The 24,307-nt window shown below is 42.1% G+C and overlaps 1 protein-coding gene across 4 annotated transcripts in view; it reads right to left on the reverse strand.

The window, feature by feature from the left end:
- The window catches only part of PPP3CC (protein phosphatase 3 catalytic subunit gamma), an 83,916-nt gene that overhangs the window by 19,048 nt on the left and 40,561 nt on the right, over positions 1–24,307 (reverse strand). For all 4 annotated transcript variants that reach the window (XM_060693587.2, XM_060693586.2, XM_087875880.1 and 1 more), the window contains exons 2-8: positions 21,986–22,183; positions 20,770–20,894; positions 8,306–8,417; positions 4,013–4,158; positions 3,003–3,142; positions 917–994; positions 732–826 (exon numbers count right to left, since the gene is read on the reverse strand). In XM_060693587.2, coding sequence (XP_060549570.2) covers positions 732–826; positions 917–994; positions 3,003–3,142; positions 4,013–4,158; positions 8,306–8,417; positions 20,770–20,894; positions 21,986–22,183 — 894 coding nt within the window. The remainder of the gene's footprint in view (positions 1–731; positions 827–916; positions 995–3,002; positions 3,143–4,012; positions 4,159–8,305; positions 8,418–20,769; positions 20,895–21,985; positions 22,184–24,307) is intronic.

Here is a 24,307-nt window from a genome sequence, read left to right on the forward strand (position 1 = left end):
CTTACAGCAAAGAACAATGCAAACAATATCCAATATGCAAAATTTTTTTAAAAAGAAAACATTAAAAACCCATACACTCCATTACATTTATTTATTTATTTATTTATTTATTTATTATATTTCTATACTGTCTTTCTCCCGTAGGACTCAAGGCAGTGTACAGTCAAGAAAAATATAGACACACAAACATCATAAAATTGCTAATTAAAATTATTACTTAGTTTGGTCAATTAAATAAAACCCAGAATTAGATAACATTTTAAAAAATCATTCACATGTTCAATGGCCGGGTCTCGCAAGACCTTGAATTATCTTGAAACTCACCCCACCCCGCCCTCCAAAAAAAGTGGTGTTATTAGCCATCAAACCTGAAAAATACACTTTTCCCAAAACGTTTCCACAATTTTAATTAGCAATTTTATGATGTTTGTGTGTCTATATTTTTCTTGACTGTACACCGCCTTGAGTCCTACGGGAGAAAGGCGGTATAGAAATATAATAAATAAATAAATAAATAAATAAATAAATAAATAAATAAATAAATAAATAAATAAATAAATAAATAAATAAATAAATAAATAAAATTTTGGCCACTACTGTAGAATGAACACATGGTCACAACATTCCCAGCCAAACAAAAAAAAACAAGTAAAGATGATGTACTTTTTTTTAAAAAAGAAATTTACAATAATCCAATTTAGGCACCCCTCACCATACATTCAACAGCTTACCCTTGTTATTATAGACGTCTAGGTAATTTGGTGCAGAAAAGATGGTGATGAGCGATGGGAAACCTGTGGTTTGGCTCTTTCTGTACATTCGGTACCTGTAAAAACAGGCAAAGGCTGAGCAGGAGGCTGTTATAAAACACCTTAACCAAGGAAGTTGTTAACCATATCGCTTGTTATGAACCTACCCGGCATCCTGGGCTTCGTGCGCTCGAATCACGGATAACAAATTATTGTTTTGCAAAAATTCACAAATTGCAGGGTAACTGAAAGATAAAAAGGTTTTAGAGACGCGTTAGTGTGTGCTGAAATAACCAATTATCTTTAATGAGAAGCTACCTGTGAATTGACACATATGGGCTTTATCACGCGGCACTTCAGATCAAAATGTTCCTTGATGAAATGTCAAACAGATTCTGGGGAAGTTGAGGAGGGGAAAGAAACACACAAGCCAACCATTTTTGAACCTCAGGTGCTTCATCTGAAGTATCATTCTCAAATCTCTATATCCATGATGGCGAACCTGTGGCACGCGGAGCTGTATCTGTGGGCACACGAGCATTGCCGTAGCTCAGCTCCAGCGCGCATGCGTGTGCCAGCCAGCTGATTTTCGGGCCGTTCGGTCTTACCGGGAGTCAGGAAACAAGTCGTTTCCGGCCTCCAGGTGGCCTCTGGGTGGGTGGGGAAGGCAGTTTTCGTCCTCCCCAGGCTCCAAGGAAGCCTCTGGAGCCTGGGGAGGGCGAAAAACAGGCCCATCGGGTCATTGCGTGCCAAAAGCAGGGGTCGTGCAGGGGGGTCACGCACGCATGACCCCCATTTTTGGCACACGATGGCAAAAAGGTTAGCCATCACAGCTCTCTATATATAAAAGCGAAAACCACTACGCATTAATCATGAAATCTCCAGAACTGTAAAGCCTATAAACTTGAAATTTGCCATGTATGTTCCTCTTGGCTTCTAAGTGCTCACTAAGAAAGGATTTTTTGAAATGACCATCAGAGCATTAGTATTTCCTATATTATTGTTGGTTCTACATGCTCTGATACTAAGGAGTTCTACTTCCCCTCCTCACCTGAAAAGAAATCTGTTCCAAATGCAAAACACAAGCAGAGGGGAGGAGTTTCACTTTCAGTTTTACTTTCACAGCAGCAGCTTTACTACAGAACAGTTGAGCTAAGCCACGCCCAGCCTCCTTCCTGTCTCCTTCCTGCTCACACAGCAAATACTGTTTGAGTTTCCAAATACCTCTCAACTCTCTCACACACTGACAGGATGCTAGTCAGATGAATACCGATGGATGCTGCAGGCTGGGACATTCTACTCCCCCACCCCCTCTGTTCCAACTGCCAGTTGCATTATATTAACACACTCTGATGCTACGGAGTTACACATTCTACATTAAGTTTCAAGCTGGAAGTGTCAATTTATCAAGCCTGAGCACATAGTTTCATAGCGAAGCACGGGCGTCCAGCTAGTTCTAGATATAAGAGTAGGTCTGTTTGTGAATGATAACTTATAAGAAGGTAAGTAACCAATTCTTCACTATTTTCTTAGAATGTGTGGAGAACAATAAGAGTTGTGCCAAATCCTGCATTCTAATTGATTATAATATAATGACTGACAAGCATTGATGGTTATGACCAGGCTGCCATCCTCAAACGTCCAGAAAAGGGACATTCCTCACAAAAATATTGAATGACCCTAAAGCAGTGGTTCTCAACCTTCCTAATGCCGCGACCCTTTAATACAGTTCCTCATGTTGTGGTGACCCCCCAACCATAAAATTATTCCTTAAACCATCGAAAATATGTTTTTCTGATCGTCTTAGGCGACTCCTGTGAAAGGGTCATTCGACCCCCAAAGGGGTCGCGACCCACAGGTTGAGAACCACTGCCCTAAAGGCTGACTGGATAGGACAGGAGTCGGCAACCCGGGGCTCTGGAGCCACATGTGGCTCTTTCATTCCTTTGCTGTGGCTCCCTGTCACCGGTCGGCTCTACAATTGATTGGGCTTTCGGTTAGGACAGGTAGAAGGAAAAGAACGCCACGCTAGAAGGAGAGTCTATGGTGGGGGAACCGGACTTCCGGTTGGCTCCAGAATTGAAGGGGGGGCTTTCGGTTAGGACCTTTGTGGCTCTTTGAGTGTTTAAGGTTGCCGACCCCTGGGATAGGGTCCCCTAATGTGGCCGAGTTCCGGAAACCCAAAGGACTGAGCCCCGTGGCCTCATGCCGTTCCCTTTTCGGTTTAGAAATATTGCTTGAACACTGCCTCACCTGTAGAAATAGGAGCAACCTCGAACAGTGTTGTGAGTGAAGTGTTCCAGGGTCTTCTCATTGCCATAATCTTCTGATGGATCTGACCACAGTAGGTCACACATTGGACCAAAGGCTGGAGGCTCCTTAAACCTGTCTAACTGAAAGACAAATATGCACACAAACAGACAAAAAAAGGCAATTGTGAATGCAAATCTCTAAGACAAGGAGAACATATTATGAAGACATGCAGAACAGGCCAGGGGCAAAAAAGATATCTATAAAATAGCACAGTCCATTATGACAGAGTTCCCCAACATTTCCGTATTTTTCAGAGTATAAGGCACACTTTTTTCCCTCCTAAAAGAGGCTGAAAATTTGGGTGCGTCTCATACTCCGAATATAACCCAGTGAGGTGCCCAAAATGGCTTCCTGGAACAGCTGCTGGCTTCTCTTACCCCTTCCGCGCTTTGCCTACTTTAGTCACTGAAGCTCCCTCCGAGGATCAGCTGTGCTTTCGAAGCTGTTTATCAGCCCCAACACGAGCGAAGGGATCTTCCGTGCTTTGCCTGCTTTTCTAATTGCTGCTCCCTCCGACAACCAGCCCCAACCTCGAAACCAGTGAGGAATTAATGTGCTGGGACTAGCCAGATGAATACCTAGTAGGCAGAATTCCAAACCCCCCCCCCCATTTTCCTCCCCAAAAACTAAGGTGCATCTTATACTCCGGTGCATCTTATACGCCGAAAAATATGGGTAAAACCAAGAGAAAACCCGTTCCACTTAATAGTTTCTCTGAAAGGGTTTCTCAAATGCTCCCTTCAGCATTGAGGGAGAAGACGTGGCCACTGATTACATGCTGAATTGTTATATCATCTCGTCTATGAGTTTTAGGGAGCTTCAAAAGAAAAGTTTTGAATTTCTGGACCAGTAATTTTGCAAACAGCCTGTGAGTAAAACCCAGTCACAGGTTATAAAAATACCCTGTTTAATGGGCTGGAGGGTGGAAAGAGAGAAAAAAGACCACTTACTCTCCTAATGTCGTCTAGACACGTGATTTCTGGGGAGAGCCCTCCGTGCACGCACAGAAACTGTTGATTCAAGAGGGCCGCGAGAGGAAGACAGTCAAATGTATCCATGCACGCATCATATACCCGCTCTGAGTACTTGATTCGACCTGCAGCAAGCAGAAGTGGAGGGGGGGAAAAATGCAGCTGTTATAAAGGCTGCAGATTTGCAAAATTTTGGCATAGGCAACAGCTGATCTACAGACCAAAAGGCTTCTTTGGGGATAAAACTGGAAACAGAACTGTTGTGGCCTGTCGGCTGCAGCTGAATCAGAGGCAGTAGCGTGGGAGTCAGGGCCAGTATCAAGGCAACCTGAGAGCTCCGAGGGGGAAGAAGGAATGGAGCTGGCAGAGAGAGAGAGAGACAGAGGTAGAGCCTGGGCCGTCCGTCAGCCCTCAGATGGAGAGTCAACAGCCCCCAGGTCTGGAGGTGGTTGATGAGGAAGAGGAGGAACAGCTGGATCCAGTGCCTGACGCACAGATGCGCAGAAGGCAGAGGAGAGGAGAGCAGTGGAAATCTATGGGCCGGTCTTTGGGAAGGAAGAGCCACCACTGCTAACGAAGCCCCACCCTAGCTCTGGGGATAAAAGGCAGGGGGCGGAGATGAATAGATGTGGCAGACAACTATTCATATTCCGGCCGGATGGACTTGTTAGCCTGCGGTGAGAGAGAAACCTTTTTGCTGGGCTGCCGGCACTCCTAATTAAAGGAATCTTTTGAGTTCACTTCAGAGGGTTTGTCATGTTTGGGGAGTTGGGTCAGAACAAGAACTGCGACTGCCTGCTCCTTCCTTTCTCTCAGGCACCGACTTTCACACTTACGACAGTTGGGAGATTTTTAAGCTCAGCTCGTCTAACAATAAATCCTAGAAATCTCTCACTGACCCCTTGCGTGTGTCAGAAGATTCTCTGTTTTTTTTTTTTTTAAAAAAAGTACACACAGCTCATACAGGGTGGTGGGCAAGCGAGCGGAGTTACATCACTTCATCCTGGGTGACGATGTGGGGGAACAAACTCCAGAATTCCTTGCAGTGGCACTTAGGAGGAAATTGGAGCAGCGATGAACATTTTCATTTTCAGCCCATGCTGATCTCCTTACTGAGGAGTCACTGATAATCCTTGGTGCCTTGGTGGAGCAACGGACTAAAGCGCTGTTAAGTAGCACTCAAGTAGCACTTAGCTGACAGGTGCCTGCAATTACTGTGAGTTCAAATCTCACCAGGCTCAAGGTTGACTCAGCCTTCCATCCTTCCGAGGTAGGTAAAATGAGGACCCGGATTGTGGGGGCAATAAACTGACTTTGTATAAAAAAAGAACACCGCTTGGGGGGCGGGGGGCGAAAGCCCTACTAAGCAGGTATATACAAAAGTATGAAGGCTATTGCTTAACGTATTGTAAGCCGCCCTGAGTCTCCGGAGAAGGGCGGCATATAAATCAAATCAATCAATCAATCAATCAATCAATCAATCAATCAATCAATCAATCCTCTATGGAAGAATCTGAATGCCACTGCTTTCTGTTTTGTCATTTAAAACCATTCATTCATTCATTTAGGATGAAGCATGTGGAGGCAGATTTATAAATCTCCCTTCAGTTGCGTGTTAAAGCACCATTGATTGTTTCCTAGTATGATTTGATTGCTTATTTGTACCCCATGACTATCATTAAGTGTTGTACCTTACGATTCTTGATGAATGTATTTTTATGTACACTGAGAGCTTATGCACCAAAGACAAATTCCCTGTGTGTCCAATCACACTTGGCCAATAAAGAATTCTATTCTATTCTATTCGCACATCCATTCAGGGTAGTACTTAGGTGCTGGTTGGTCTGGAAACCAGGAGACTGTGAGTTCTAGCTCTGCCTTAAGCATGAAAGCCAGCTGGGTGACTTTGGGTCAGTCACTCTCTCTTAGCCCAACCCACCTCACAGAGCTGTCATTGTGGGGAAAAGAGGAGGAGGAAGGAGTATTAGCTATGTTTGCCGTCTTGAGTTATATATTAAAATGGCAGGATAAAAATCTAATAATGATAATTGCTTTACCTTTGTAGAATCGTCAAAGTACAGTGCGAGTATTTTCTAAATTCAAAATGAAATTCTGCCAGGACCAAAGCCACATATTAAAGTTTTACTGAAAGGAACATGGGTGCTGTCATTGCAAGTTGCAAGAAACGGGAAAGCAAAACTAATTTATCACAAAGAACCTGGTTAATCTGTATGCCGTACAATTACTGGCAGGACTGATAGGTTTGTCCTCGCAGTAGAAAAATAATGAAGAGTGTATATCCAGGTACCTATAATCTTGGCATCTTCCCCTTACCGTGTGACCGACTTAAAAATTGCATTGCTCTTTTCAATAGCAAGTAAAAGAAATGAGGACAAAAATGATTCACCATCTTCATTTCTAGAATATGAATGGATTTCGTCCACGTATTATTCATTTAGTTATTTATTTATATCCTGCCTTTATTACTTTTAAAAATAACTCAAGACGGCCAGCACACCCAATGCACCTTTCTCCTATTTTCCCCACAATAATCACCCAATGAGGTAGGGTTGGGCTGAGAGTGACTGGTCCAAGGTCACCTCTCTGGCTTTGATGGCTGAAGCGGAACTAGAACTCTTCTGCTTTCTAGCCTGGTGCCTCAACTACTAGACCGCATGGCACCTGCATTTTATTTACTTCTTGTGGAATGTGTGAATTCAGGGAAAGTGAAAAATCGGGCAACCAATTGGGTCTTACAAGCCAGGGCAAAACTGACAGCAACTGATGATCAGCATATCAGCAGTCTCCTTCCTTTCCTTCTTATAGAATAGAATTCTTGATTGGCCAAGTGTGATTGGACACACAAGGAATTTGTCTCGGTGCATAAGCTCTCGGTGTACGTAAAAGAAAAGATACATTCGTCAAGAATCATAAGGTACAACACTTAATGATAGTCATAGGGAAACAGTCACTATAAATCTTAAGGATGCCAGCAACAAGTTACAGTCATATAGTCATAAGTGGGAGGAGATGGGTGATAGGAACGATGAGATTATTAATAGTGATAATTATTAATAGTTTGACAGTGTTGAGGGAATTATTTGTTTAGCAGAGTGTTCAGGAAAAAACTGTTCTTGTCTAGTTGTTCTGGTGTGCAGTGCTCTATAGCGTCGTTTTGAGGGTAGGAGTTGAAACAGTTTATGTCCAGGATGCGAGGGGTCTGTAAATATTCCTTCTTATAGGGATTTATGGAATCATCATCATCGTTTAATGGCCCCATAATCCTTTGCAGGGTGGAGTCTGGGCAACTGAATGGAGCTAGTAGAGTGTTTACTCGCCGGATGCCCTTCCTGACACCAATGTGGAGATTTGTTCAACAGATACATTCTCATTGTGCCCAGAGAGAGAAATATCTGCCACTACCTAGGATCAAACTCACAGCGTCCTGACTGTGAGGCGAGAGCTCCACCTTAACCAAACAGAGTAGAAAAATTGAAACAGTCTCGAGGGGGGGGGGGGTGTCTTGCGTTCCAAGGCAAAGCTAGGTTGAATTCCAATTCCACAGTTTAATAAGGAAAACCCAAGCAGGAAAACAAGAAGGTGCAAAATTCATGAATTTCTACAGCACAAGGAGGTTTTAGACAAAGCAGAGAAAGAGAGAGTTGTACTGGAGGGAGGCTGGAACACAAGGAGACATTTGGGGTTTTTTGAGCTAATATGCTAAGCCAGGGAAGTAATATTTAAATATGCAAGAAGAGAACTGCAGCCAAGGAAGGGAGGAAGGGAGGGAATTAAACCCATTTTATCTGCAGGATTTTTAAACTGATCAAAAAGAGAATCGACCTGGGTTTCCTTCCCTAAGCTTTTATTCACGTTTTTTTTTTCTTTTCACCAGATGGATAGATGGATGGCTAGATTAGATAGATAGAATCAGTCAAGAATCTGCATTGAAGGGGAAGCCCTCAATTTCCCTCCGATTCGGATACCAGCTGCACGATCTGGAGCTGAAAGCTCTTGGCAATAATTACAGGCTGCAGGGTCCCTAAAGCAATGGGAGTGGGAGGGAAAGCTTGCATGGAGTCAGACTGTCAGGAAAACAGTAAGTCAGGAGCAGCTCTCTCAGTCTCTGTTGAAACGCCCCTTCTACGGGGGGTGGGGGTGGGGTGGAGGAGGAGGAGGAGGAGGAGGGGAAGCTGCAGCATTTATGCAGCCTCATCAACATTCACAAACCTTCTTTTGTCACACACAGCCCATCCAACATCTTTTACTTACACTCTTGTTTGAAGGTGAAATATTCTGTGAGATGCCTGCACTCATGGTTCCCTCGGAGCAGGAAAAGTGTTTTGGGGAAGTTTATCTTTAAACTCCATAAATACAGCACACACTGCAAGAGAGACATTGAAGGCAGCAGGTGAAAATACATATATATGTTTTTCCAGGAACTTTACTTTGAAACTTTTGGAAGATGCGTAGAAAGCTGGTTCCAAAAAAATACCCCAATCAAATGTAACAGGACTGAAGAGTAGGAATACTGGAAAGCATTTCATATCACTTAATCATCCAGCCCAGCAGTAAACAGTGACTCAATGGGGTCCTGGGAGAAAGTGAGAGTTTCCATCACTTGTTACTTAACTGAGGATTCAAGGATTGAACCTGGAACCTTTGGCGTAAATACTGTAATTCTGCTAAAGAGATTCAAACTGAGTGCCCAAGGCAACAGTGTGATACAAGAAAATCATTGCTCTGGTCTAAAGTACCTTCAGGTAGGTAAAGCAATGAAGCACAGGTGTGAAAAACAGGACAGTGTACCTAATGCAAGGGGTCCTCCTACCCCAGGGGTCTCCAACCGTGGCAACTTTAAGACTTGCGGACTTCAACTCCCAGAATTCCTCAGCCAGAAAAATTTGAAGTCCACAAAAACGAAGCTTCTTCTCTGGTAACACTGTACTGCTAACTAGGGCATACAAAACCTTTGCCAGACCAATTCTTGAATACAGCTCGTCTGCCTGGAGTCCACACTGTATATCGGACATTAATACAATCGAGCGGGTCCAGCGGTATTTCACGAGAAGAGTCCTCCACTCCTCTGCTCACAACAGAATACCTTACGCCACCAGGCTTGAAATTTTGGGCTTGGTCAACCTTGAACTACGCCGCCTACGGTCTGACCTAAGCATACTACACAAAATTGTCTGCTAAAACGTCCTACCTGTCAATGACTACTTCAGCTTCAACCGCAATAATACGTGGGCAAACAATAGATACAAACTCAAGGTAAACCACTCCAAACTCAATTGCAGAAAATACGACTTCAGCAATAGAGTGGTCAATGCCTGGAATGCTCTACCTGACTGTTGTTACTTCCTCAAACCCTCACAGCTTCAACCTTAAACTGTCTACTGTTGACCTCACCCCATTCCTAAGAGGTCATAAGCGCACCAGCGTGCCTACCGTCCCTATCCTACTGTCCCCATTTATTTATACTCATTTCATGTGCTCATGTCCATGTTTATACTTATACCTGTTATCTCATACATGTTTGACGAACTAAATAAATAAATAAAATAAATAAGTTTTAAAGTGGCCAAAGTTGGAGATCCCTGCTCTACCCGATCTGTCCACAAAGGACTGTTGTTCTGTGCTAATTTTATTTCTTTAAATTGGCCAATCTTTGTATTTTTTAGAGCCCACGCAAGGAGACCGTTAAACTGTTAAATAAAACATTTAGGTCCGTTTTGTGTAAACTGCATCCAACAGCAGTGGTTTAAAAATCTTAAAATGTCACATGGAATTGGAACAGGAAAAGGTTAAGTGCCAAATGCATTATATAGTCAGAAGTTAAAAAGGGAGACAAGAGAAGATTCTCATGAGAATTCTACTGGGAAAATTAAAATCTTCAATAGGAGCTAACTAACTTATTCTGATGTTTCTCAGAATCCATAAAAATTGACATTTTCTCATAAACAGGCCTAGATAGATTTTTCATGCAAGTTCCTGCATGATACTATTATGATCTAATAGCCGTTGCCTATAAGCGTTGAACATCATTGTCTTCAGTGGGTATTTTCTGGTTTTATTTCCAGTAAATGATTACTAAAACTAGTAGTGGGTTTTAAATTTTTTTACCACCGGTTCTGTGGGCATGGCGTGGCTTGGTGGGCGTGGCAGGGGAAGGATACTATAAAATCTCCATTGCCTCCCCAAACCAGGGGAAGGTTACTGCAAAATCCCCATTTCCTCCCAATCAGCTGGAACTTGGGAGACAGAGAATAGATGGGGGCGGGGCCAGTCAGAGGTGGTATTTACCGGTTCTCCAAACTACTCAAAATTTCCACTACCGGTTCTCCAGAACTGGTCAGAACCTGCTGAAACCCACCTCTGGCTAAAACATTTCTGCCTTTTGTGCTTTTCTCTCAGCACAAATAGCCAAATGCTCATAAATAACAAAGCAAAATCAAATGTAAAGAAAATGCCAGAAAATACCAAAATATTATGTTGGGCTATAAAATGCAAATTAATACTTAATTGCTTAATGCATTGTAAGCCGCCCTGAGTCTCCGGAGAAGGGCGGCATATAAATCAAATTAAAAAAAAATAATACAAAAGATAAAATAAGAATTCCAATAACATTGTCAATTTAAAGACATTGAAGCAACTTGCAAGAAAAAGATGTGGGTTTTTTTTTTCTTTCATTTCTGTCTTGTAAAGATTTTTAAAACACCTGGAAGAAGAGTAGGATAAACACAGAATAAATAGACTGCTTGCTTAGTTAGGATACAGGAATGACACGCTAAAGAGATTTAGAAATAGTTAGCTCTTGATGATTTACAAAGGAATCCTTTATCCAATTCAATACTACAATTCTCAACTGCACATTTCTAGATTATCAGATTCACTCTAGTTTTTCCATTTTCCCCCCATTTAGCAGGCGTACAATAGAAAGGACCTTTATGAAGGAAGACACACCTAAGTAAATAAATTTAAGTTGACTGATGATAAACCAGTCCAAATAAATTGTGGCTTATTGAAGTTATGATGGTAGCTATGAAGTCCTGAGTTTTCCTGCTGAGGCAGCCAAGAAGCAGTAGGGCAGAGAAGTCCTCAACACTATATCCCAGAACTTCTCTGTCAATTCAGGAATAGATTTTAGTGGCTGGTTGGGATGATCTGCAGAGCATTTTTAATGTACGACACACATACAGAGAAAAATCTGGGATTCATTTCAACAGAGCCCTGGGGACTCATGAAAAAAAAGAATTATCGGCTTTAGTAAAATTAATACTTTGATATATGGTAGATGTATATTAGGGACAATATTTCCTAATGGTGACTCAATTCACTTTATTATGTTGTTTCTTTATTGTTAATTTGTTCATTCCAATGGATGAATGAATGAGTTAATGAATGAATATGAATGAATATGAATATCAGTGATGGGTTTCAAAAAATTTTACTACCGGTTCTGTGGGTGTGGCTTAGTGGGTGTGGCATGGCTTGCTGGGTGTGGCTTGGTGGGCGTGGCAGGGGAAGCATACTGTAAAATCTTCATTCCCACCCCACTCCAGGGGAAGGATACTGTAAAATCTCCATTCCCTCCCCAATCAAGGGGAAGATTACTGCAAAATCCCCATTTCCTTCTGATCAGCTGGGACTCGGGAGGCAGAGAATAGATGGGTTGGGGCCAGTCAGAATTTTTACTACTGGTTCTCCAAACTACTCAAAATTTCCGCTACCGGTTCTCCAGAACTGGTCAGAACCTGCTGAAACCCACCTCTGGAATATATGTACCTAAAGGCAAAGGGAATATATAAAATAAAAATAACCAATGAAAGAGCCTGAACCACTTGGAATATGGATTATTGGTCAATGACTAGCAACATTTGAAAAAAAAAATACACCACCACATTAAAATCAAGTAGATGAGATAAAATACTAATACAGCAAAGATAAAACAAATGAAAATGTAACACATTGCACATTACTATAAATACCTGTGTCACTGTAGATCTAAAATATTACAATCTGTGAAGTAAAATAAGTATCACATAAAACAAAACAGCTAGATGTGTTAAACTTAAAGTGATAAATAAAAACAAAAGTGGTGATTTCTGTGATCAGTTATGTTTTATTTTTCATTGTGGCCGTACAGAATTTAACTACTGAACGAGCGATAAAGGATTGTGAATCTTCCAGAAGACGGTTCACATAGAAATCGTCTAGTCTTTCTGAAAATTTACATATTACGGGCAGAATATAAGCAGGCCTGCTATGCCTGTAGAATTCACAATGTCATAATACCGTATAGGTGAAATACTTTCAATCTCCTTATCACCACTTGGGCAGGTATGCTCAGCTCATGCAGTTTTGGAGTTTCAAGCTTGCAGCTGTGAGTGGATGGTCAGATATTATGCCTGGGCTTTGAAAAATTCTATTCTCATCTTGGGGAAAGTCAGATTTTGTAGATACCTTGCTAGTTTCTCAAGTGTCCTTGTGAATCTTTGGGTGAGCAACTGTTTGGTTCGGTCCTATCTTAAAGACATCAGAAATGGTAAGAAAGTCCATACAGTGCCAGCTTCTGCTCTATTAGCTATTTCAAGGGAGAGGGAAAAGGGAAAGAGGTTTAAGAACCTTAAACCTACTTTAGAAGAACAAATGTATGGAATCTCGTGTGCTCTTTGAGGTTGTTTTCTTGCAGACATATTTGTGCACTGGTGATATTACTTAGTTGGGTAATGAAATGCAAGCAAATCAGTGGTGGGTTTCTACCAGTTTGGGGCGAACCGGTAGCGGTAATTTGGCCTGGGTCGCCAAACCGTTAGTGACTGCTGGCTGGCCATGCCCCCGAACTGGTAGCCCAGTTGCCGCTCATTTGCCCCGCCTGCCGGGAAGCGGCTCTCAAAGAGGCAGTGGCTGGGAGGCTTCTTGAGGTTGCATCAAAAAAGAAAAAGCCTCTTTGAGAGCCGCTAAGCTAAGCAGGCCGCCAAAAGCTACCGGAGGTCACTGAAAAAGCTGCTGGCATCACATCTCATTGCCTGTTGTGTCAGTCCAAGTGCAACGCAGCAGGCAATGAGATGCGCATGTGCGGCCGGCGCGAAGAACAGGGTGGCGATGGCAGTGGCTTTTTCGGCGACGTCCGGTAGCATTCAGCAGCCTCCAGCCAGCCGCCACTGCCAGGAAGCAGCTCTCAAAGAGGCGGTGGCTGGGAGGCTTTTTCTTTTTTGATGCAAATGTGAAAACTATCGGAGGTCAGCTTGCCTTCTGGACTCTGGACCAGCCGCCACAGGAGGAAGGTAAGCATCCCAAAGAAAGAGGCGGTGGTGGAGGAGGAAGCGGGACTAGGGCCGGGGCCGCTGAAGGAGGGGAAACGGGGTGACACATGTGACTGATGAAGGGAGGGCAGGGAGGCATGCAGGAGGAGGCCTTTGATAGATTAGGCCAGGCCTGGGCAGAAAATAAGTAGATAGGTAGAAATTCAAAAAAAATTCCTACCTTTTTCAGTGGGTGTGGCTAGATGGAGTGGTCATGTGATTAAGTGGCCGTGGCTGTCAAGTTGGCCATGCCCACTGAGTCACATGACCAAGCCACGTCCACCAAGCAAGCCACACCCACAGAACTGGTAGTAAAAAAATTTGAAACCCACCACTGAAGCAAACACCTGAGCTCAGAGAGCACAAAGGACTCCAAAATTCAACCCCAAGCTACACATATTCTCTTTGATTGGTAAAAATAAAATTATACGCACTATACTGTTTAGACCAATTATAGATAGATACCTTTAGGTATAGATAGCTTTATGTATTCAGAACAATCTATACTCCTGATAGCATTAACTGCAGCATCAAAAAGAATGTTAACTTCAAATAAATAAAGGGGAGAATGACACAAGTGTTATAAAGGCACAATTTGAATTCATTAACACAATTACACATACAGTAGTGGCCAAAATTGGGGAAACCTTTTGGGAAAAGTGTATTTTCTAAAACTAGCTAATAACACTACTTTTTTTTTTGGAGTAGTACCATAAAATTATATATGAATGGAAAGATAATTTAATCAAGAATGTCATGCAATAACTTTCATGAAGGATTTGCTATTGGAATAAGTGTTACAATATAAAGAAGAAAAGTGAAACACATGGAAAAAATGAGATATACAAAAATAATCACCATAGAAAAAACGAGATAGGACAAAAATGATCCCCATGTCAGTTAATACTTAGTTGGGTAACCTTTAGCATGAATGACGGCCTCACAACGTCTTCCCATGGAGTGAACCAAATCTTTTAGTTCTGCAGCTGTTATCACGTGAAACCAAGATTGAATGATGGCTTCTATTAACTGGGTTTTATTGCTGGGTCGCTTCTGACTAACACGTTTCTTTAGTGGGCTCCATCGATTTTCAATTGGGTGAAGGTCTGGGCTATTCCCAGGCCATTCCAGCAGTGGAATAGGATTATCTTGAAACTCCCCCCCAAAAGTGGTGCTATTAGCTATCAAACATCAAAAATACACTTTTCCCAAAAGGTTTCCACAATTTTGGCCACTACTGTATGTAGTACCTATTTCATTTCTTCATTTGTATTCAGTCTTTCCAAGGAGTTCAAGATAGTATACATGAGCTAAGCTAATATGTTCGACATATATTGGTTGGCATACATCTGCTAAACCAGGGGTGGGGGTTGAAGTCCACAGGTTGTAAAAGGGCCACATTTGCCCACCCCTGTGCTAAACCATGAATTCATTAGCCATGGTAATCTTTAAAACATGGTTTACAGGTCATAAACAACTGAATATTGCTTAGCTCCATGTTTGTTTTCATGTTCACCTGAGTGCTTCATATCAGGTTACAGGACTGCAAATTTTAGTCTCCCTGGTCCAGATGATGATTTCCTGTCTCATCATCCATGCAGCTCACTGGCCCTCGCTCTAACAATGTTAACATTGGCCTTGCCTCCCCAAAGCCTGTTTCCTGCATCAAGATACAATTATAAAAATTACCTCCTCTTCTATTTTGTTAAAAGGACATTAACAGAAACTGCTCTGGCAGATCTCCCTAGCCTCCCCAACCCAAGTGAAGAAACGAATGCTTTAATTCCTTAGTGCCCTCCCCACCCCCACTCTTGAAAAATGAAAGTGGCAGCTGGGAAAGCCAAACACAAAAGCAATTCCTGAAAAATTGAGGAGCGAGATTCTTCTGCATCCAAGATTGCACGGAACGTTTTCCTTCATCGTCCAGATAAGCAACCTGTTGTTGTTGTGAGCTTTGTCAAAACTCGTAAATATTTGGGATATATTTTCCTTTATCATAGCCAATTCACTTTCTCTCTTCCAAACCCACCGTCCGGCTTCCCTCTCCTTGTTGTCCACTCCCAAATATGCAAGCACCAAAGACAGAAAACACTATTTTACTGGAACAGAGGCAGAGGTGGGCTGCTGGGGGTTCGGGAGAACCTCTAGCTAAGAATCTGTACGGTTCAGAGAACCTCCAAATCCCACTCCTGGCTGGCCCCACCCAGCCTACCCCGCCCCACCCCTCCCAGGAGTCCCCATGCAGCCTGTCTGGCTGCAGGTAAGTGCAGGGCGCACGCGGAGGCTCGGGGAGGGAGGGGAAATGGGCCTACTGGAAGTTTGGGAAGGCCGGAAACGATCCCATTTCCAGCCTCCAGAGGGCCTCTGGAGTCTAGGGAGGCCGTTTATTATATTTCTATACCGCCTTTCTCCCGTAGGACTCAAGGCGGTGTACAGTCAAGAAAAAATATAGATACACAAACATCATAAAATTGCTAATTAAAATTATTATTATAACATAGTTTTGCCCAATTAAATAGAACCCCAAATTAGATAACATTTTAAAATCATTCACATGTTCATATGTTTAGCCCCACCTGTTGGAACATCAGGGTCTTGAGGGCACGGCGGAAAGCACGGAGATCAGGGATATTTCGTATCTCAGGGGGCAGTTCATTCCAAAGGGTTGGAGCCCTCACAGAGAAGGCCCTCCCCCTGGGAGTCGCCAGTCGACATAATTTTACTGACGGTACCCTGAGTAGTCCCTCCCTGTGAGAGCGAACTGGTCGGTGACTTGAGGAAAGCCTCTGGAGCCTGGGGAGGGCAAAAATGCCCCCCCTGCCGTGGTGCAGGAGGCCGACTAGGCCACTCCCACCATGGCCATGCCCATTTAGCAACCGGGCAGAGAACACCTTGCTAAAATTTTTGAAGCCCACCTCTAAACAGGGGTATCTCTGTTCATGCATCTTAGCAAAGCTTCTCAATTTCGTTTGATCGAGCGGCATTTGCAGTCACCCCTGCATGTACGGCTCTCTGTTTTTTGAAGGATGAATACCTGGCTTTGCAGAACAAAGGAACAAATGTATCACAGTTTCCTTCCCACCGTAGATTCTGAGAAAGGAATCAAGACTAACATGAAAGGGGCTCCATGCTGCCCCATACAAAAGATGGTAATTCCAAGCAACGCCCAAGTTTTGCAAATGCCAGGTTTTGCAGCATGGCCCCTGTAATATTTTGGATGTGTTTCCTAGCAGCACGTTGCATGTAATTTTTTTTCCTGAGCAGCACTTCAAACAATCGTCTCAGCAGAATTTATACCACCTTCCCTCCTCATCTCTTCAGATCAGCACAATTTCCTCCACCTTTCCCAACAGCTTCTTTTAAAATCCGTCCACGCTCACTTAAGTAGTGCAGAGGCAGACGAGATGCGGAGCCCCAGCCGGGCTCGTTTGTGAAAAACCTACATTTTTCTTGAGAGTTAAGAATTCCAGCTTTTAACTCCCCATCTCCCACACAAAAATGCCAGATATCATAATTAATGCCACCGCCGAAGTTCTACCTAGAGGAGAATTTGAAGTAAAATTTCAGTATTTTTTTTTTTTCCCCAAGAACAACAATGGAAGAATTTTAAAGAAAGGCATGACTCATGCAGAGACTGACATGGGATTTTGTCTCAAGTAAAATTAAAAATGTATTCGGTGCTTACCATTTAAGTGATTTTAACAAAGCAGAAAGAGCTTTGTAAAAAAATAATAATAATAATTTTTTTTTTAAATTTGATTTATATGCCGCCCTTCTCCGGAGACTCAGGGTGGCTTACAATGCCTTTTCCTGTTTTTTCCTTTTTTTAAAAAAATTGATTTACATGCCGCCCTTCTCCGGAGACTCAGGGCGGCTTACAATGCGCTAAGCAATAGCCTTCATCCTTTTGTATATTTATACAAAGTCAACTTATTGCCCCCACAATCTGGGTCCTCATTTCACCTACCTTAGAAAGGATGGAAGGCTGAGTCGACCTTGAGCCTTGGAGAGATTCGAACCTGCAGTAATTGCAGGCAGCTGGTCTTAATAACCAGCTTAATAACAGGGTACCTTAGACCACTGTACTACCAAGGCTCTTTTTTTCCTTGAACAGGTTTCTCATCCAAGAAGCTCCAAAGTCCAGTTGACTTTTGAAAAGCACCTTTGACACAACTGTGACCTGGATGATTGAGAATCTCTACAGACAATCAAGCAAGATACACGTTTTGAAAAATTAAATGAAGAAGGCAATTGTTGTGCGTCTTTTCAGATTGGTCTCCACTATCTTTTTAATAAACTCTGAGGTCATCCTGACTCCTTCAGTAATTTTAACTGATTTATCTGCCAGAGTTTATAATGAGAAAATCTGTGAATATTAGCACGTTACGTACATTTAAAAAAAAAAAATCCTTTGGAAAGCTAATGACAATGAAGATATGAAGTAGTACAGTGTTTCCCAAACTTGACCCTTTGAAGATGTATGGACTTCAACTCCCAGAATTCCTCAACCAGGCATACTATTCCTCAACCAGGCATACTGGCTGGGGAATTCTGGGAGTTGAAGTCCATGCATCTTAAAATAGCCAAGTTTGGGAAACACTGAAGTAGTAGATAGCTTTTTTCCTTTTAGGATTGATGGCATAGACCAGGGGTCTGCAACCTTAAACACTCAAAGAGCCATTTGGACCTGTTTCCCACAGAAAAAAAAACACCGGGAGTCACAAAACCCTGACTATTTCTTGAGCAGCCACAAAACTAGCATGTGTAGTTGAATTAAATGTTCTGTTTTCTTCTGAAACTTTTCTTTTCTTGGATTTATCCATGGTTGGCCTACCGGGGTTGGAAAGCTCAATAAATCACGTGCCGGTGGGTGTCGCAGTGGGTGGCGGTTGTGATGCATATTTTGAGTGACAGGGAGCCGCGGCAGAGGGGTGAAAGAGCCACATGCGGCCCCAGAGCTGCAGGTTGCTGACCCCTGGCATAGACCACTATTTGAAATTCAGATGGAATTCCTGAACCTATAAAGATTAGAATCATGCAGACTGTGGTTTTTTCCTCTGTGAGCTTTATGGGTGTGAGAGTTAAACTCTGAAGAAGGAATAAGAGCAACCAAATGATTCACAGATTAATTCAGATTATTATACTTTGCAAAAAAGAAAGAAAGAAAGAAAGAAAGAAAGAAAGAAAGAAAGAAAGAAAGAAAGAAAGAAAGAAAGAAAGAAAGAGGACAACAAGCAGCAAAGTGGAAAGACCCAATTAGAACAGCAACAGGGAAGATGGGAAAATCCAGGTTGAGAGACAAGGTTATTCTGGAGAAGGTCTATCTTTGTGGTTGCTAAGAGTCAACGCTGCCTTAACGGCAAATTATCAACTGGGAAACTAAACATCTCAAAGCAGCATTTAAATAACAAGAACATAAAAGCTTTGGTTTACCTTGACTGTCACTTGCAATTAGCCTTTCACTATCAGAATATTCCTATCTCAACTGGCTGTTGCAATATAAGAACCCATATCTTTAAGAAAATGCGCCCTATTTATTTTTTCTCTCCTGAAATTTCTTTGTGTCCTCTTGCGGGACAGTAAACCAATGGGCAGTGACTATCTCATATTGATGTTACATCATGAGAATCTTTATGGCAAATAAACTGGGTATGACTGCATCTTGCTTCATGCTGTTTGATATCCTTTCATAGTCAGAGTGAAATGGTTTCTGTTGTGACCTAGGCTTATTGAGTAATTACAATACACAATTAGTCCCAAACAAACCTATTTTATTGTAACAGCTGAGAATTACGTTCATTCCCAGTTGAGTCCCAATTAGTTGCAAAACAAGTCTTTCGGAAGAAGTCCTTCGGGATAAACATCATCCTTTATCTTCTTTGACACCCTGCCAAAGGCCTTACTTGGCAAAGCCCCACGAAGTTCAGAAACAAACAAGAGATGCCGACTGGAAACAGAGTTAGCAACGTTGCTTTCCTGCAAAAAGGCCCAAGTGCCTCTGTTTCTCTTTTAAGCCTTATGGGAGGGGCCAATCATCTCCTGGCCTTACTCCCGAGTCGTCCCTTTTGCTTTAGCTGCTCTTGCCTTCTGGCAGCTCTGCGCATGCCTGCACTAGGAACAGGCTCCTCCTTCCTTTCCCGCTCCCTCCCAACTTCCCCTTCTATGAGAACTACATTAGGCAACTTGAGCTTCAGGATTCCTGGACCAAAAAAGGGCAGAGAAAATATTTATACAATTTCTATATTCAAGGATAATTACTCACAAGCCAAATAATTGGTTTGCCCGCTTTTTTGTGAAGAAGCAGCAGCATGCTAGACCATCTGAGCTCATTTGCTTCTCCTTTCATAGGACACGGTAAAATAATCCAGAAATGGATAGCTTTTGTGTTGGTGAGACTAGGACAGTGTTGGCGAACCTTTTCGGCACCAAGTGCCGAAACGGGAGAGTGTGCATGCACATGCCAGAAACTGGAAGAGCAGTGGCCTGGTATGCATGTGCTTGCTGGGAAGATGATCTTCCGGTTTCCGGCGCACGCATGCACACTGGCCACCTGGTTTTCTGGTTTCCGGCACGCGCAAAGACCAGCTGGCTGGTGCGCATGCATGCGTCAGAAACCAGAAGATCATCTTCTCGGGGCGCATGTGCTTCGGGCAGCTGCTCTTCCTATTTCCGACGCTCCCGCACATGTGAAGACCAGCTGGCTGGCCCCCCAGAACCCGGAAGAGCAACAGGTGACGGCTCGCGTGCCCAGAGAGATGGCTCTGTGTGCCACTTCCGGCATACGTGCCATAGGTTCACCATCATGGGACTAGGAGAATCAATTGATTGCAAGCATCAAGAAGAATGACACAAACAAGTTTTCCAATTTTGGATTGTTATTTGGGGACAATAAACCGTTTGCAGTAAACTAGAATAAATGCCTCTCCATATCATATACACACAAGCTATATTAAATTTGAGCATGTGCATAATTGAATATTAGAAATGATCACAAAGGTTTTCAAATATTAACCGTTCAACTTTTTTCTCATTGGATTCTGTGCTAGGGCTTTTCCCAACCTTTAGATCAAAATATGACGTATGCCTATTAATCTATGCTTTTTAAAAAAGCTATTGGGGTCAATTTATTGATCACTGGTATTTGCAAAAACCAATTGCTTAACTGTAGCTGCAAAATGAAAGAAGGAAGGGATGCTCTCATTTGGAATGAGACTGTTTGACTTGAGCCCATGATGCCTTGCACTGCAATCAAAGGGCTTTGTCACTATTTTTCTTACCGACTTACACTTGAGAGGATTAATTAAAAGGGAAGCCTTGAAGCATGTCGAGATTGAGCAGTCCCAAAAGCAGAGTACAAGAAGAAAAAGACAAATCACTGCTCAATTCAGACTTTAAAGTGCGAACCCCCAAAGACAGTTGAATTGTCACCTCTATACTGAAGTAGCCTCTGTCCACGTAGTCTCCCAGGAAGAGGTAGCGTGTGTTATTGGGTGATCCACCGACTTCAAACAATTTCATCAGGTCAAAGTACTGCCCATGAATGTCACCACACACTAGGGGAGGAATAATAGCAACAACAAAATTACACACTAAGTAGGAAAAAAAAAAAGTCACAAAATCAACTGGGAATATAGCTTTGCTCTAAATTCTTGAGTTCTACCCAGGTCCTACACTTTTGTTTTCATGTATGGAAACACTTCCTCTCTTTCAAAAGTTAAGAAGTTTTCCAATACACTTCATCAGAACGAAGCACATCAGAAAACATTTTAAACTAAGATATGTGTGTGTGTGTGTGTGTGTGTGTGTGTGTGTGTGTGTGTGTTTTCTCATAGATTTTCACGGGTAGAGGTATGCAAGTTTTGGTGTATTCAAGTCTTTTCCTGTGTAAGATTGAAAGTATCTTGGCGATGTTTCGACGAGGTCCCACTTGTCATCTTCAGGCTGGTGTCTTCGGCTCTGTGCTTGTGCGAGGAAACAAGCACGAAGCCAAAGACACCAGCCTGAAGATGACGAGTGAGACCTCATCGAAACGTCGCCAAGATACTCTCAATCTTACACGGGAAAAGACCAGAATACACCAAAACTTGCATATATACGTATATATATAAATTTAGATAATTGATGAATTAATATAAACATAAGAAATTTGGGGAGAATGATGTAACAATCTAAATGAAAATATAAAGGTATGATAGAAATATAATATGAAAATGATGGAGGAGGGAGTAGAAGACACAAAATATGTACTCAGATTAAACACTGAAGGATTAAGGATGTATTGTTTGCTTGTTTGTTTAAAAAAAATCAAAACCTTTTTTTAAAAAAGAAAACATTTTAAACTTTAGCAGTCAGCTAGATCAGAGTTCCCCAACCTTTCCAGATTGGTGGCCCGGAGCTGGGGGGGGGGGGGACGGTGGGAGTGGGGTGATTTTGTGGGAGGGGCAAGTGCATGTGTGTGCGTGCACGAGTGCCCGCGATGTTCGTGGTGACACGAGCGTGAGTGGGGCCGCGAGTGTGTGCATAGGTGCGCGCACCGGCCGACCCTTCACGCGACCCAGTGGCAATTATCCCGCAGCCCGGTAGTGGGCCATGGACCACAGGTTGGGGACCCCTGAGCTAGATGACTCAGGAACTGACTTCTCACCTGTGATTGGAGCTTCGACTTCAATCATTGTCTTCTCGTGTTTCAAGATGGCAGCTCCATCATTGATTATCTTCAGTGCTGCGTCCTCTTCCAGGCGCCCTTCTTTCACCAAATGGTTTCTTAAGATCTCTAACCGGGGCTTCCCATCATCAAAAACTTCTTTAAGGGTTAGCCGCTGGGTTGGGGGGAAAGGAACAGCTGGAAAGAGAAACAAATAAAGAACATTAAAAGAGTTTACTAGAACAACAGGAATACTTCCAAAACAATAATTCCTCCACTAAATTGGGACAAGTGGAAATTAAGATGAATTTAGAAATTAAAGTCCGCCCCCCCCCCAAAAAAAGCACATACTGGCTTTTAGTGAATTTGTGGTCATTAGTAGGGAACTTATCACTATTTTCTCAAGTAACACAAGCATTACCAGAGCTCTTGAAAGGAGAACTGTGAATATCAAAACAGCTCTTTGCCCTCCCACATTAAAATAGTTCCTATTAGAACAGGGGTCTTCAACCTTGGCAACTTTACGACTTGTGGACTTCAACTCCCAGAATTCCTCAGCCAGCACATGCTGGCTGAGGAATTCTGGGAGTTGAAGTCTACAAGTTGCCAAGGTTGAAGACCCCTGTATTAAAAAACCCATAATTCAAGTCTTAAAAAATATGGAAGGATACACAAAAATTGGGTAACACAATCACTTGGCAATGATCTTATCGGGAGATAGAAGCAAGTGAAGATTCCAGAGAACTTCCTATTTAACACAAAACTTATTCTAATTTTAACAAGTGTTTTTTCATCCATCTCTTGTAGGAGAACATGGGAAGCAGGGAAAAGTCTATTCAGTTAAGCAACAGGTGAAAATTATACGATGCTAGGAGGAAGAATAGTTCTACTACCATCTATCTACTAATTGTTAGCATGGAAAAAAAACCCAGCAAACTTCTCAGCATTTCTGGAAACTCTCATTAGATAGAAGAACTATGCCAGCAGACAAAAATTAAACTAAATAAAAAGTTTACCAATGTATATAAAAAACAGAAAATTGGCAGATAAATGCTTTGATAGCAAGTGTAAAATGTGCTTTTTTATTCTTCAGGTTAAATTGATCCCTAATGCAATGATCTCCACTTCATTTCAGCGGGGGAGGGCAATGCGTTAATCTTTTTTAAAGTTCAAAAGTCCAGTGAAATATAATATTATATATAATATTTATAATCAGAAGACAATTGGACAATCAAATATCAATAGGCATGCATTTCACTGGAAAATGGAGAAAGTTTCTAATAAAATCACATTTCTCCCTAATTCTACTACTGAAAGCCATAAACGACATTATAAATGAGATAAATGTCATATATTCATTTCTATGTAATATGAAGCCTCATTATCTTCCCGTTCTGTAATTAAAAAGAAATACCTACATTTTTAAAAGAAATGTAAATATGTTTAGAGAAAAGTTGTGTTTTTGATTGGAGAAATTCAATTAAAAACCGTTAACATAAATTATATTTGTATTTTATTTTAATTTTTGGTTTTATAATATGGATAAAATCTTTTTATTTTGCAGAGTTTAAATTTTTTCTTTGCTCTATGATCAAACACTGTATGACCTTTCCAGGATGCCTACAACATCTTTAACACTGCATTTTAGAATGCAGTATTGCAGGCAAACTCTGCCCACAACCAGGAGTTCGATTCTAACCAGCTCAAGATTGACTCAGCCTTCCATCCTTCCGAGGTCAGCAAAATGAGGGTCTGGATTGTTGGGGGCAAGAGGCTGACTCTATAAACTGCCAGGAGAATGCTATAAAGCACTATGGGGTAGTATATAATGGATACTGTGATAAATGGAAAGCTTTAGGAAATGGATATATTTATTTTACTGTGATTATTTCAAGGGGTCTAAATAATTTTTTTTATGACTCCACCTTTTATAAAATACTCAACCTTTCATCTTTTCTCGATAAGTATGGTAATCAAGAATCGTTCCTTTTTCTTGTACGGCATGTTATAATTTGAAGACATGAAACCTTTATAACAAGATTGAGAAAAATGCTTTACAGGTATCCCCTTCCTTAAAAATCTTTGGAGATTTATTAATAAGACAAAATAAGTAAAGATGAGGGATGTGTTGGCTCAGTGGCTAAGACGCTGAGCTTGTCGATTGAAAGGTCAGCAGTTCAGCGGTTCGAATCCCTAGTGCCGCGTAACCGCGTGAGCTCCCGTTATTTGTCCCAGCTTCTGCCAACCTAGCAGTTCGAAAGCACGTAAAAAATGCCAAGTAGAAAAATAGGGACCACCTTTGGTGGGAAGGGAACAGTGTCC

Source organism: Pantherophis guttatus, chromosome 9 (assembly GCF_059756535.1).
Source record: "Pantherophis guttatus breed Tessera chromosome 9, ASM5975653v1, whole genome shotgun sequence".
Taxonomy (NCBI): domain Eukaryota; kingdom Metazoa; phylum Chordata; class Lepidosauria; order Squamata; family Colubridae; genus Pantherophis; species Pantherophis guttatus.